This window comes from Impatiens glandulifera, chromosome 3 (assembly GCF_907164915.1).
Source record: "Impatiens glandulifera chromosome 3, dImpGla2.1, whole genome shotgun sequence".
NCBI classification, from domain to species: Eukaryota; Viridiplantae; Streptophyta; class Magnoliopsida; order Ericales; family Balsaminaceae; genus Impatiens; species Impatiens glandulifera.
Genome location: NC_061864.1, coordinates 14,139,522 through 14,154,339, shown reverse-complemented (window position 1 = coordinate 14,154,339; position 14,818 = coordinate 14,139,522). Strand labels below are relative to the sequence as shown.

Below are 14,818 nucleotides of genomic sequence, written 5' to 3'. Positions count from 1 at the left end.
ACGTGATGTTTTTGTAATGTTTTTACAAAGACATAGATAACAAAAATTTTAACAATAATAATACACATCAATTCAAGAATTGAATTCACAAAGATCTTATTAATTTCAAAAATATTAATATAAATTATTATGAACATTCGAGATATTGACCCAATCATATTTATGAAATTAATAAAGTCGTATGAGATCAAATAAGAATTTAATCTATAATTCAATAGATTAAATATAAATGACGAAATTTAGAAATTTAGAAGGTTAAAAACCAACCTTTTAACACAAATCTACAATACTTATACTTTATAATCATATCTATAGCTCAAATAATTTGAATAAGTTGTAACCAGGTTTTAGGTGGATTAACATTTGAGTATAGAATATTAAGATTTTACAATGATAAAGGACACAATTAAAAAAGTTTTAAACTAAGTTATATTTTTACTATTATTATAACAATAATAATAATAATAATAATAATAATAATAAAGGTGACAATTCGGGTAATTTTCAAGTTGGCGGGTTCAAGTTGACGGGTTCGAGTTGACAGACAAGTTGAACGTTATTAATTTGAACTTGACATGTTTAACAATTCGTGTCAAAATCTCTAACCTGAACCTGACTTATTTATTTGTAATTGACCCGAACACGACCCAATCTACTTAACTCAACTCGAACAAAACCGAAATAATTAATTCACAGTTCTTTATTTCAAATTAAAATTACATCACACTAAATCACAAATCTGCTTTAAAAAAACATTACAAAAAAAACGAGAGAGTAAATATAAGAAAAAAAACACACAAAAAATTTATAAACGGATTATCGGTTCTATTTTGAGTAATTTCAGGTCGACCTGATTTTGACATTTATTAATCAGGTTAAACAAGACCTAAAAAAATATATGACCCTAACCTGATTATTTCGTGTTCAATTCGGGTCGTATTTTCGTGTTGAGTTCAAAATTATCGATCTTAATTAATATTTATTGATTATATTACTTTATAAATTATTTAGATAAATTTTATAATTATTATTTTTAATATCATTTATTTTTAAAATTAATTGTATACTTAATTATATATAATAATAATAATATTTAAACTAAATTCTAATTTTAAACTCTTTAATTTGTTTCAATTTTGAGAAAAAAAACTCATAGAGAGAGAGAGTTCTCCATCCACAAGCATTCAAGGAAAGGTTTTGTTGAAGAGGATTCAGTCTTCTTCATTTCATCTTCCTTCTCTCACTCAAACTTGTTTACATTGCTGGCCAAGGCAACATGGAGTACAACGAATGCTCATCCGTGCCCTCCTCAGAGAATCACGCCGTCGATATTCAACTCTCGACCTTCCCTGCTTCTCATGGATCCGTGAGTTCTGAATCTGATCATCAGAAAACCCTTCTAAACCACGATTTGAATGAGGAAGCTCGATTCGAAGCCTTAACTGCGAACGGTCAAGATAATTCGATGTCCAAAGCTGAGATTTCAGATAAAGCCCTAGAATCAAATCAGGAGGACGCAAATCTTACAAATGGTTCTGTACCCGCGATTCATAAGCCTCTTTTGTCCGAGAATTTAACCAATACTCACAGCGGCATCGACAACTGCTCTGGCGGAGAAGATGAAACCACCAGCAAACGCAGGAAGCGACGAAGTAGGTGGGATCCGCCGCCAAGTGAATCTAACGATGGGGCTGGTAGCGATGGCGTATCTGGGACAGTTAAGAAGAGGAAATCCCGATGGTCGGATGATGAGCCTAAACCAGTTACTCAACTTCCAGATTTCATGAAAGATTTTACAGGTATTGATCTTGATCCAGAAATTCAAGCTCTCAACAGTAGGTTACTTCAGATTAGTCGCAAATTGCAATCTGGGTTGCCGTTAGATGACCGTCCTGAAGGTGCTCGGTCGCCTTCGCCAGAGCCTGTTTATGATAACTTTGGAATTAGAATTAACACCAGAGAATTCCGAGCTCGTGAGAAATTGAATAGAGAGAGACAAGAAATCATATCACAGATTATCAAAAAGAATCCTGCTTATAAGCCTCCAGCTGATTACAGACCCCCAAAGCTTCACAAGAAGCTGTACATACCTATGAAAGAATTCCCAGGTTACAATTTCATTGGGCTAATTATTGGACCGAGGGGGAATACACAGAAGAGAATGGAAAGAGAAACTGGAGCTAAAATTGTTATCCGGGGTAAAGGGTCAACTAAAGAAGGTAGGTTGGGACAAAAGAGGGACTTGAAATCTGACCCATCTGATAATGAGGATCTTCATGTGATGGTGGAAGCTGACACTCAGGAAGCTCTTGATGCTGCTGCTGGCATGGTGGAAAAGCTTCTACAGCCTGTTGACGAAGTTCTCAATGAACATAAGAGACAGCAATTGAGAGAGCTTGCTACTTTGAATGGGACCATTAGAGACGAAGAATTCTGTAGACTATGTGGCGAACCAGGCCATCGACAGTTTGCTTGCCCTACCCGTTTGACTACTTTCAAGAGTGATGTCCTGTGTAAGATATGTGGTGATGGCGGGCATCCAACTATAGATTGTCCAGTGAAAGCAACAACAGGTAAAAAGATGGACGATGAATACCAGAACTTCTTAGCTGAGTTGGGAGGGAATGCTCCCGAATCTTCCTTTAAGCAAAGTTCAGCTACTCTAGCACTTGGTCCAGGAACCACAACTACTTTTACAGGTACCTCACAAACTGACTCGATCTCCAATGGGATCAACAAGCCCGTTAAGGAATTTGATGATACAAACTTATATGTTGGATACTTACCACCTACATTTGACGACGATTCGTTGATCAAGTTATTTTCACCTTTCGGAGAGATTGTGATGGCAAAGGTTATCAAAGACCGAACAACTGGGTTGAGCAAGGGTTATGGTTTTGTGAAGTATTCTAATATCGAGCAGGCTAACCATGCTATTACTTCTATGAGTGGCTACCGTTTAGATGGAAGAGTTATAGCTGTTAGAGTTGCTGGTAAATTACCTCAGCCGGTTGTTCCCCCAGGCCCACCTACTCTTAATCAGGCTCCTCATGGTGGTTATTCTGGTGCTCCAGTTCCATGGGGACTAACTAGGCCACCTCCTTATGCTCATTATCCATCTCCTCAAGGGTTAACCATGTATTCTCATCTTCCTGTACAACCTGTACCCTCATTTGGATTTCAGTATCCTCCTCAAATGGTGCAATCTGGTGAAACACAACAGATATTTCCCCCTGGAGTCAATTCTCAGACTAGCCCAGCTGTTCAGCCTGTTCTTACTAATGTGTACCCAAACAATGTAGCTTCGATTCCATCTTCAATTCAAGCTCAGTACCAACCATTTCCAAATACGTACCCATCTTATTACAATGTAGCTCCACCTCCACCACTACCTTCTGCTGACCTGTCACATAGTGTGGGTAATGTCCCCTGGGCCTCGACTCCTCCTGTGCCATCAGCTGCAGCCTCTGAAATGAAAGCTTATAGTGCAGATGCTGAGTATGAAAAATTCATGTCGGAAACAACATAGTGAGAGTTTATTAATTATCTTTTGGAGATAGAGAGAGGTAAGGTTATAAAATACTTGTACTTTTGTTTTTGCTTTTAGTTTCTTACATGAATTAGAGATTTTGGCATAGATGACAGTTCTGAAATTTTTAAAAGGTGGCATCATAACCTGATTAACAATTTTATCTCATCTGGGTTTCCATTTTTTTTACCTGGTGCAAATATGAAGGCAACTTCATGGAAAGTTTCATGTCTTATGGTATCTATAATGTTGCAGTTTGTTTGATGCTGTTATTTTATGCTGTTCATCCTCTATAATTGCTGTCTACTTTGGGGATTTAATATGATAAAACATCCTTTAGTTCGAGACATGCAGGAGCTATTCAATTTTTTGTTGTAACCTCTTAATTATATCTTGAAGCTTAGAGTTTTGATTATACATCAGGTTTTATAACATAATGCTGCTGAGGAACTTTTTTGACAAAATGTGACAGTTTTCAAAAGGAATTCGTTTGGATGACCGAGATTTGGAGCTTGTTTGATGTAGTTTTTTTTTTCACTTTTAAAAATAACTTGTTTGATGAAAAGGTGATTATTTGGGTTAAATGACTAAACTATCATTTGTATTTATATTTAAAATGTTATAAAAGCATAAAGTAAATGTAATTTGATTGGTGATGGGATAAAGAGTTATTTACAAGGCCCTTGAGTTTGTAAGGATAAATCTTATGGCCAAAACTGGTTAATTTCAAGTTCTACATGCTAAAAGTACTGGCCATAATTTATGTTCCTCACCCAAGTCCTTTCAAGATTGATAGTTTTTTCCCAAAAAAAAAGATTGATAGTTGAAACTCTCTTTAGCATCTGCTCAGTAGAGCATATTCTGCAACCTTATGCTTATTCTGTTGATGAAACTATTTGCATATATATTCAATCAGCTCTTAATGTACTTAATTTTGACTGATACACTTGACATACTTTGTTCATGGCATGTTTCTCTGTAGCTTGTCAACAGTTGATTTATTGTTCTGTAATCCTTACTCCAAAGTTGGTAATAAAATCCATTATTTATAGGTTTTCTGTACTACATTTCAAAGAATAAGAAAATTAAAGATATTTTATACTTCGTGGTAGCTTAGACAGGTGACACGAGGGGGAGTAATAAATTGTCTTTTCTGATGAAGACAATGTTACCTTTTTTCTTAATAAATGATATATGTTGTTTCCCTCAATTCTTAACACTTCTTTTCTTTGTTACGGCTGTAACATTTGACAGGCATGATTTCTTGGAGCAATTCATACCGCATTCAATGACTCTTTGTTGGAAGTTTGGACTCACCTCTTCTAACCTTGCTGTAGTGTTGTTGCATTTGCAGAGATCTGGCTCAAATATTCAGTTAGCTCAGTACAATGTTGGAGTAGGGTGTCTGAAGCCTCTTGATTTTACTAATTTTGTTTGGACTTGGTGTTTTATTTTGGGACAATTTTGCAGCCTGATGTGGTCATGTTCTATAACCTTTATATTGGCTCCATGAACTTCCTGATATGATATTGCTTCCATTTGTGTTTTTTGATATTTTTTGTTGTTGCCATTGCTTGATCACAACGATTGTCTGATCGTTCAATCAAGCACTGATCACACCATGACCTTTTTGCCTTAGTTGTCACGTTTTGAACAAGGAGCTCAATGCATGAGGTTTTGACCTCACCAGATGACATGGGCTTTACTTGGAGGTGACTATCCGTTTACTTGTATTGTTCTTTTTCTACAAAAACTGATTACTTTTGTATTCTCATGCTCTAATGTGGTTTCTCAGTTGAGATGTTGAGCACTTGAACCCTGCAGGTCAAACCTATATCCCTCTTTTCTTTTTTTATTCAGAATCTGCCTTCAGCAGTGATCTTATGGCTTCAGCATAGAAGAAACATCTATTTATTTATTTTCAAGAAGGCTGTACACTTGTTTATTTTTTTCTTTAAAGGGTTAGCTCAAGAAATTCCATGCTTGAATTTTCATGTCAAACCAACAACTTAGAGCTTGTTTGGTGTAGCCGTATATTCCGAATTTTTGGAAAAAAATAATTATATATTAGTTGGGATTATTTGGATTAAATGACTAACCTATAATTTGTTTTGAATATTTTAAAGTGTCGTAAAAATAATTAAGTGTATTTTAGTTAAGTGATGGATAATGGGTTATTTGATACCAAATAACTCTAATTATCTTGAGTAGAGGAATCAAACAATGTAAGTGGATAGGATAAAGTCAATAAATGTGTCTGTTCAGCTGTCTGTTCTACTCCTAAGTCCTACCTAATAGACTGTCATGTTATGTAGAATATTATGTGGTCCTGAGAGATTTTTTCAGTTCATAATCACATAACTGTGGTTGGTCCAATGATAGAATCATTATGTATTATGATATGATTTCTCACATGATGCCTTTTTGCAGGTTCTCGTCATAGTTAATGTGATGCAACTGTCTAATAGATTTGATAATCTTAGGTAGGATTTTGTTCATCCTGGTACCAATTAGTTCTAATGTGCTCATTAAGGATTGTGATTACAGGATGGTGGCAGTTAGTGTTCTTCATTGGTCAGTTTGGGAAAAGCAGAGTTTTATCTGTTTACTTTTATGAATAATTTTGTGATCAGCTGAAATGCTGAGAAATGGAAGCAGTCATAGCAATAGAGATGGAAGGTTTTAGATTCTTCATTGTCGTCTATATTGGCGTCGATGAACAAGTGAATCTATTTCTAGAATAGATTTACAATTAACCGATTTTTTGAAATCTGTTTAGGGCCTGGTTGTAGAATAGGGCTTGTTTTATTTTGTGATATGTGTTTTTTCTTCTTTTATCTTTTGTGGAGGTAATAAGGAATAGGCAAAATGAGAACACCACCAAAACTGCTTTTTGGGTTATAACAACTCAGTTATATATAACATCATCATTTGAAGATATATTTATTAGTTTTTGCATGAATGTTATATCAATATATTAGTGTCTTCAAATTTATAATTTATATTTTTGATAAAGAATTGTTTTTTTATTAAATTTAATTGATATATTTATATAATTAATTAATTAGTAATAATATAAAATAATATTTACAAAATTAAAACAACAATTGATGATTATATATAAAATAACAAATCAATAAATAAAAAATAGAGTAAATTGAACTAATGAAATGTGTTTGTAAATAGTTAAAATAGTGAAAATTTTATATAAATTATAGTAAGAAATTTATATAAATTATGGGAAAATATATGTGAGGGTCTAAGATATTGAACCAAATATAATAAATAACTTTAAAATAGTCAAAATGACTAAGGTTATCTTTTGGGCATGTGAAATGACTCATTTGTCCTTAATTTTTTTTTTCTTCTCCGTCAACGCAAACAGCAGATTATTCTCTTTTCGGATGGGTTACGGGGTTAGTTGCGGGAGGAAAAGAAGAAGAAATGAAGAAAGAAATAAAAGAATAAAGAAGAAGGGGCAAAGGGGTAATTTCACAGGCAAAAAAAATTATTTTGTAAAAATTATTAGACCTAGATCTTTTTGGAATATTGGCTATTTTTTTTGGGTCCTTCCATCAAATTTCTCAGAAGACTCATTAGAAGGACAATCTTTTTTTTAATAATAATAGACATCGAATTTTGTATAGGTAATTTTAATATAAAATAATGTAATTTCATGAAAGAAAATATAATTTAAAAAAAAAATATAACTTTTCAACTTTCAAACAATTAAAAATAAAATAAAATAAAAAATTTAATAGAACATTTAATAATTTTGAATTAGAATTTCAATCAAATTTAAACGTGTTTTTATACTTCTCAATTACACTTTTGTTTAGCTCGGACTTTTAATTCAATTTTTTTTTATGTGTTTTTAAAACTAAATATCTTCATTTAAAACACAATTAATGTATCTAATAGATTTTTTTTAAATTTAGAAGGTTAATATGTCTAACCGATATTTTTTTTCTTTTTAAATTTTGTAATTAACATTTTGAAGCGAGCATATTTATTTTAATTCAAGAAGTTAACATATCAAACTCATATTTTATTTTTTTAATTTAGAAATTTTTAATTAGTCAAACTAAGTAGAACTCAGTACCACAAGTTTATTAATTTTGAATTGTTTAAATAAAAAAAAGATTATATAGTTAAAATATTTAAAGGATGTTAATATTTACAATATATATGTATATATTAAAATAATTAATATAATTAATGAATAGATAAAAAATAAAAAAATATATATATATTTATTTGAAGATTATTCAAAATACCAAAATATTAATGGCTAAAGAGTGCTTATCAATATCCCAACAAAACAAATAACTCTAAATTTGTTGTTTTCTTCTTTCAAAAGACCAATTCACGAATAAGCAATAAATAAACTGGAATGAAACCCTTTTTCTTTTGTTTAACCCTTTTTATTTATGAAGTGAAATATATCATACCAATAATAATAAAGAAACAAGGCCAAATGAAATGCATAAGCTAATAAATAAATAAATAAATAAATAAAACACAGCCAAATTAAGTAAAATTAAAAGAACAAGAAAGAAGATAAAAAAAATTGATTCAAAGTTCATACTGAATAATGAATGAGAAATGAAAGCATATTACAAAAAATATATATAATTAATAAATGAAAGTAAATGGATATGATTATAATCAACGTTAATAATTTAATAAAATTTTAAAATAAAATTTTTAATTTAATAAATTTTTAAAATAAAATTTCTAATTTAATTATATTATAATAATAAGTGTTTATTAATTGAATATATATATATATATATATATTAATAGAGAAATGATTAGGTGAGGGAATTTGGTGAGGGAATTTGGTGAGGGAATGATGTGGCATAATTTTATTCGCTGAAAAAATCAAATAATTTCTCTCTTTTCTCTCTTTCCTCTCACTTTTACATTTTCTAACCAATGAAGGTAATGCCACGTCATTCCCTCACCAAATTCCCTCACTAAATTCCCTCACTCTATCACTCCTCATATTAATAATTCTACACCATTATTTAAAATTATATAATTTTTTTTTTTTTTATCTTTAACTTATAAATAAAATATTAAGAATTTAAGAATTAATCAATTCTAAGAATAAAAATTTAATTTAATTATATTAACATAATAAATATTCTTCAATAAAAATAATTAATAAAAAATTATATATATTAATAAATTTTATTTGTATTAATTATTTTTATATGATTATATTATATATATATGAAACATTTTTTTTTAAAATTATATATTATATATAACAATCTATTTAAAACTTAATTTATGATATAATTAAATAAAAATAAATTATTATTTTTGATAATTTGTCTACAATTATATTTGACAGGTAACTAATATTTTTTATATTGAAAAAATAATTAAAAACAAAATAATTTTATAATATTTATCTATATTTTATATAACACAAAATAACAAATAATAATTGTTATATTAAAAATATATAGTTTTTTATTTGTGAATTTTATAAATAAAAAAAATTCAAAAAATTAAAATTTCGAAATTTTTTTAGTTATAAAATATATACAACATGCATACACAAAATTATAAATAAAACACATTAATCATAAGTGGTCTGATGGTTAAAATGATCATTACTCAAGATAAAAGTTCGAATTTTTGCAAATACAAATTTAAGTAAATTATATTTGTAGATAAGAGACTCTTACTCGAGACAAGAGTTTGAATCCTTACAAATGCAAATTTAAGTAAATTATATGATTAATAAGAGGAAGTTCGGTAATAATAAGAGGTTGTTGATTTGACGCGGGATAAAAGGTTGATAACATTGGATTGTGAGGTCGATTGAGATGATGGTTAGTTTGTCGAGGGATAAGAGTTTGATAACAAGGGATCGTGAGGTCACGCGTTTAGAGATGTCGATTGAGACTGGTGATTGGTTTATAAAGTGATAAGAGTTACCGATAATATTTATTTGTAAAAATAATAAGAGATTTGTGAAACAATGAATGTATGATTGTGATTTGTGGTTGGTTTGTCGAGTGATAAGAGGTCAGTAATAAAGGATCGTGAGGTCACGAGATTAGAGGTCTATTGAGATCGGTGGTTGGATTGCCGATAGATAAGAGACCGGTAACATTGGAATTTTGATGTGGTTTGCTGATGGATAAGAGGTCGATTGCGATCTTATGGTTGATTTGCTAAAAGGGATAAGATGCCAATAACATTGGTTTGCTAAGAATAAGAGACTTGTGAAATTGTGTGATTGAGATGTGATTTATAGATAGATAAGAGACGTATGACAGTGTGATTGAGTTTGGTGGTTGGTTTGCCGAGAGATAAGATATATGAAAGTGTGATTAAGATTTGTGGTTGGTTATCGGGTGATAAGAGGTCGGTAACATTGGTTTGTCAATGATAAAAGTTTTGTTGTTGGTTTGCCAATGGATAAGATGAGAGATTATAATATGAGAGACTAATTGGAAAACAACAAATATTGGTGGTTATATATATGAATGAGATTATTGATCTACCGAAAAAGTTAAGGTAAAAGGTTAATAATATGAGGAGATTGTTAGTTTGTCAAAAGTGAAATTAAAGAATTATTTGTACTGTTGAGATAATTGGGTGCAAAAATGAGGTTACAAGATTAGTAACATGATATATCTACTAGATTTTGTAACTAAAGAAAAATTTGGCTATGATACCATGTTAGAACGAGGAAGGAATAAATTGTATTTTAATGATATATTGAATTACATAACTTGTGTATATTATATAGACATTACATTAAACTTATGAGAAAACTAATATCATATAATATAATAATGATATTATCACAATTTATAATATTCTGATAATATCTTACATATACATTATCTTATATTGTAACATTTTTTTAAGAATAATGTTAGAATTATAATAGGAGATGATATTGAATGATATATTAAATTACATAAATTAGGTTTATTATATAGACATAACATTAATCTTATAAAGAAACTAATATAATATAATAATTATATATTATAATATAATAATGATATTATCACAACTAGCATGTATCCCGTACATTTGCACGAATAATAATATAAAAAATCGTGAAAAAATATTACGGTAAAAATTTTATGGCGGGTCAACCCACAATCTGACCCAAGTATCCATTTACTCTCACATATATCCAAATTAACCACAACTCTCGACTCGGCAATCCGGACACTTTAAAAATTAAGCATCATTATATATATATATATATATATATATAGATTAGTTAGTTAAAAAGTTGAACTTATATTGTTAAAATATCACGCGTTTATCAAATTTTGGGTTGAATTTAAAATATAAAGTGTTATTAGCTTAGTTGGTTAAAATGTTGTACTTGTTTTGTTAGGTTGCAAGTTCGAACCATACCTATAAAATTTTGGCAATCCGGACACTTTAAAAATTAAGCATCATTATATATATATATAGATTAGTTAGTTAAAAAGTTGAACTTATATTGTTAAAATGTCATGCGTTTATTAAATTTTGGGTTGAATTTAAAATATAAAGTGTTATTAGCCTAGTTGGTTAAAAAGTTGTATTTATTTTATTAGGTTGCAAGTTCGAATGAAAGAAGTAAGACGATCACTAAATTTTTTTCAACCATTGAAACCCTCGTATTCATACTATAGATATTGTCAACGAAAAAAATGATAAAGGCAATGTAAAAGATAATGACGACGACAAAAATGTAAGTATTGCCTATTTTAACTTTGTAAATGTGAATTTTATTTATTTTTAAACTTAGTAACCATAGGCTGATAAATAATAATTACTATTTAGATCTAAATATCATAAACTTTTTAAAAGAAAAAAGAAAAAAATATTAATTAACTAGTTAAATATATAATATTATGTTTATTCACTTTAATTATTATTATTTAGTTTGGATAGCTAGAGTTTATTTTTTATTTTTTTATTTTGAGAGAGCTATAGTTTAATTTAATTATTTAATTAAAATTTACCTATCTAGATTCTAGCTGGTCAACTTTAATTTGTTCTTAAACCAAATTACCTAGATTTTAATTGCAATTTAATTGGAATTAGTTCATTATTTACAATTAAATAATAATACATATATATATTTATTCTTATATTTCAATAATATTTTTTAATATGTAATTACTACGTACTTCCTTCCTTCGTATTAACAAAATTTTCAACTTTTTTATTTTATTTCTCTCTATATATATATGATCATTTTTAACTGATTGTTTTATTTTATTAAAAAAACTTATTGTTTAATTGAAAATAATTTATCAAAAAATGTCAATTGTACATTAATATTTTAATTACTTACTATTATTTCAAATATAATGTAATTTTATCTTATTTATTTTTTAAAAAAAGTATTTAATTATATGATAACATATCTTATATTTATATAATAAATACTTAAACTCGGTAAATAATAATAATAATATTTAATCAACTATAATACCAATAATTATCTAACTAAAATATATTCATATTATATCAAAAATCAACAAAAATATCTGCCCATTACATTTGACATTTGGGTTGACTTTTTAAACTATTTTTTATATTTAAAATAAAAGAAACATTAATTAATTGTAAAAATAAATATATATCATAATAATAATAATTATTTATTATATATATAATTTTTTTAAAATAAAAGAAACATTAATTAATTGTAAAAATAATTATCTATCATAATAATATTAATAATATTTTATTATATATATATATATATATTAGATTTTATAATATCTAAGACTATTAATTAGACTATCTAACTACTATTCCTATTAATTTGGAGGTGTATTTACTCTAATTATAGCAAAACATAAATTAGAAAAACATAGACGAACTTGGATACGGAAACTCCATATTTGTACACGCATTCCCTCCAGCAGTTCATTAGTTTTGACGATTTCGTTCCAAATACTTGTACCAAGATTCTATGTATTAGAGTTCATAGCCCATTTTACTAATTTCATTCCTTCCTTCACATTTCCCTTTGAATCTATGACCATGACGGATATACTTTTAGGAATCAACCTTTTTTTATGTTCATGATTTTCGAAAGTATTCAATAAATTGATTTCTTCGGGAGTCAAGAAATTTTTCAGTAATGTTTAGTTCATCGGAATTGATAAACGATATTTAGATTTATCCACGTCTGAATCGTGTAATTCTTTTTGTAACAAGAATATTGGATTGGATCCTCCAATCTCACGAAATTTTAGCCATTAATTGGAATTAGGCAATAAAACATCACAATCGGCAACAACCCGAGCCGCCTTGCAGGGGCGGAGCCAAGATTTATAATCTACCCGGGCTAATTTTTGTTTTGTACCGAACCAATATAACACAATAGTAAAAGTTGCATACATTTATAATTGAAGTTAGGATCTACGAATTTTGTAATATAGTAGAGTACTAAAACTATTAGATTTTTTTAAACCAAGAGTATTGAAATCAACATTATTGTTTTCGAGATACATATCTCGGATAGGTTGATCATATGACCACATTTTAACTTAAGTTCGTCTAAATTTATCACGATGATTAACAAGATATTACCACATAAAAATACGTAAATTAATATCTCGTTCAAGAATAGTTTCATCAAAACTTCAGTCTTTGAGATTTATAATAAGATTATTAAAAATTACTATATTTTTTCAATCGATTCAAATAATGAATAATTGTCAATTTTTTATTTAAATAAAGTTAAAATATTGTTTTTTCTCTCTTCTTCTTTGAATTTAACCTTAAAAAAAATGGTTAAAGTTTAAGATTCTCAACTTGTATATATTTGATACTAAAAATTTTTATTATCTAAACATAAAAGTATAAAAATGATTCACATAACACTACAAATATTAATAAAATAATATATAAAAAATACTGCCATACAAATTATACAAATTTAGCTAGAGAATAATTTCAATGCAGAATGGATAAATTAAAATTTTTAGTTTTAGCTCTAGAAATTATATGAATATTAAGATAATGTATTACAAAATTTTAAATTAGGGCTCTTTATTAATTTTATGGTTGGAGTGTGAATATTTATAATTAAAAATCAATTATACAATGGACAATTGACTGTTTTATTATTATATAATAGTTATATAATTCTTTGTTATGGTCATTTGGATTACTTATTATTATATAATAATTATATAATTCTTAGTTAGGGTCCATTTAGATTGCTTTATTATTATAAATTAAGTTAATACTATTTTTATATAGAAAGTCCATCTACCCAATTTATGAAAACAATATTACTGCATAGGCTATTCTTACAAAAGATCCTCCGGGCTGTTATCTCTCCTTAAACAAAAATCACCGAGTAACATTAACCTTATTTTATTATTATATAGCAAATGATAAAGTAACACCTAGCCCGGATGGCTCCGCCCCTGCCGCCTTGGCACTTTCTTTTTTTAACTTCCTCTTCTAACTCTCACTTAAATTATTTGTAATGTCCGGAATTATAATCCTACTAATGGTCGAATCTGGTTGATTTGAAAATGTGCTATTGGTTTAGGGTAGAAACAATATTTGCATTCCCAAGTAGAATTAGAGCTGAAATGACTATTTGAATACTTTCATCATTTTCATCAATATCGGATGATTGGCCACGAATCGATATCTTCTTCGGCGGCGGATTAGATTGATTAATTGGACAACAAACCGCTGAACCTCTCTTCTTCAGCGGCACATTAGATGGATTCATTGGACAACAAACCGCTGAACCTCTCTTCTTCGACGGCACATTAGATGGATTCATTGGACAACAAACCGCTGAACCTCTCTTCTTCGGCGGCACATGAGATGGGTTCATTGGACGGAATTTCATCACTACTATGATAAATAGAAGAGAATTTGTTTGAGAGATAATTTTTTTTTAGAATAAAAATTAGAGATTTAGTGAGATTAATGATGAGGATGATTTATATATATACAGCTAATGAAGAAACTTGTGCTCCTATTATTATTCAATATTTTTTTTTCTATTTTTATTTATTCCTTTATTTTTTTTTTTATTCCTTTATTTTTTATTTTTTTTTTATTTTTTTATTTTGTTTATTCTTTTATTTTTGAAATTTAATTTCTTAATTAGTTATAAATATGATAATTAATTGGAAGGTAGTTATTTTTTTAAGTTTTTATTTAAAAAATAAGGAAAGGAAAAGCAAAAGGAGAATATTAATCTTATTTTTATTTATTAATAATTTTTAAATATTTAATATTTATACATAATAATTAATTATATTA

General features: G+C 28.3%; 1 protein-coding gene across 1 annotated transcript; it reads left to right on the top strand.

The window, feature by feature from the left end:
- Positions 1-1,173: 1,173 nt before the first annotated feature.
- On the top strand, positions 1,174-5,080 carry LOC124933060 (splicing factor-like protein 1). Its single transcript, XM_047473785.1, has 2 exons — positions 1,174-3,566; positions 4,784-5,080. Exon 1 carries the CDS (start codon positions 1,277-1,279, stop codon positions 3,527-3,529), a length of 2,253 nt encoding a protein of 750 aa, XP_047329741.1. The 5' UTR covers positions 1,174-1,276; the 3' UTR covers positions 3,530-3,566; positions 4,784-5,080.
- Positions 5,081-14,818: the final 9,738 nt, after the last annotated feature.

Excerpts from the sequence above, each read along its gene's own strand:
- LOC124933060 (XM_047473785.1), top strand. The coding sequence starts at position 1,277 with ATGGAGTACAACGAATGCTCATCCGTGCCCTCCTCAGAGAATCACGCC.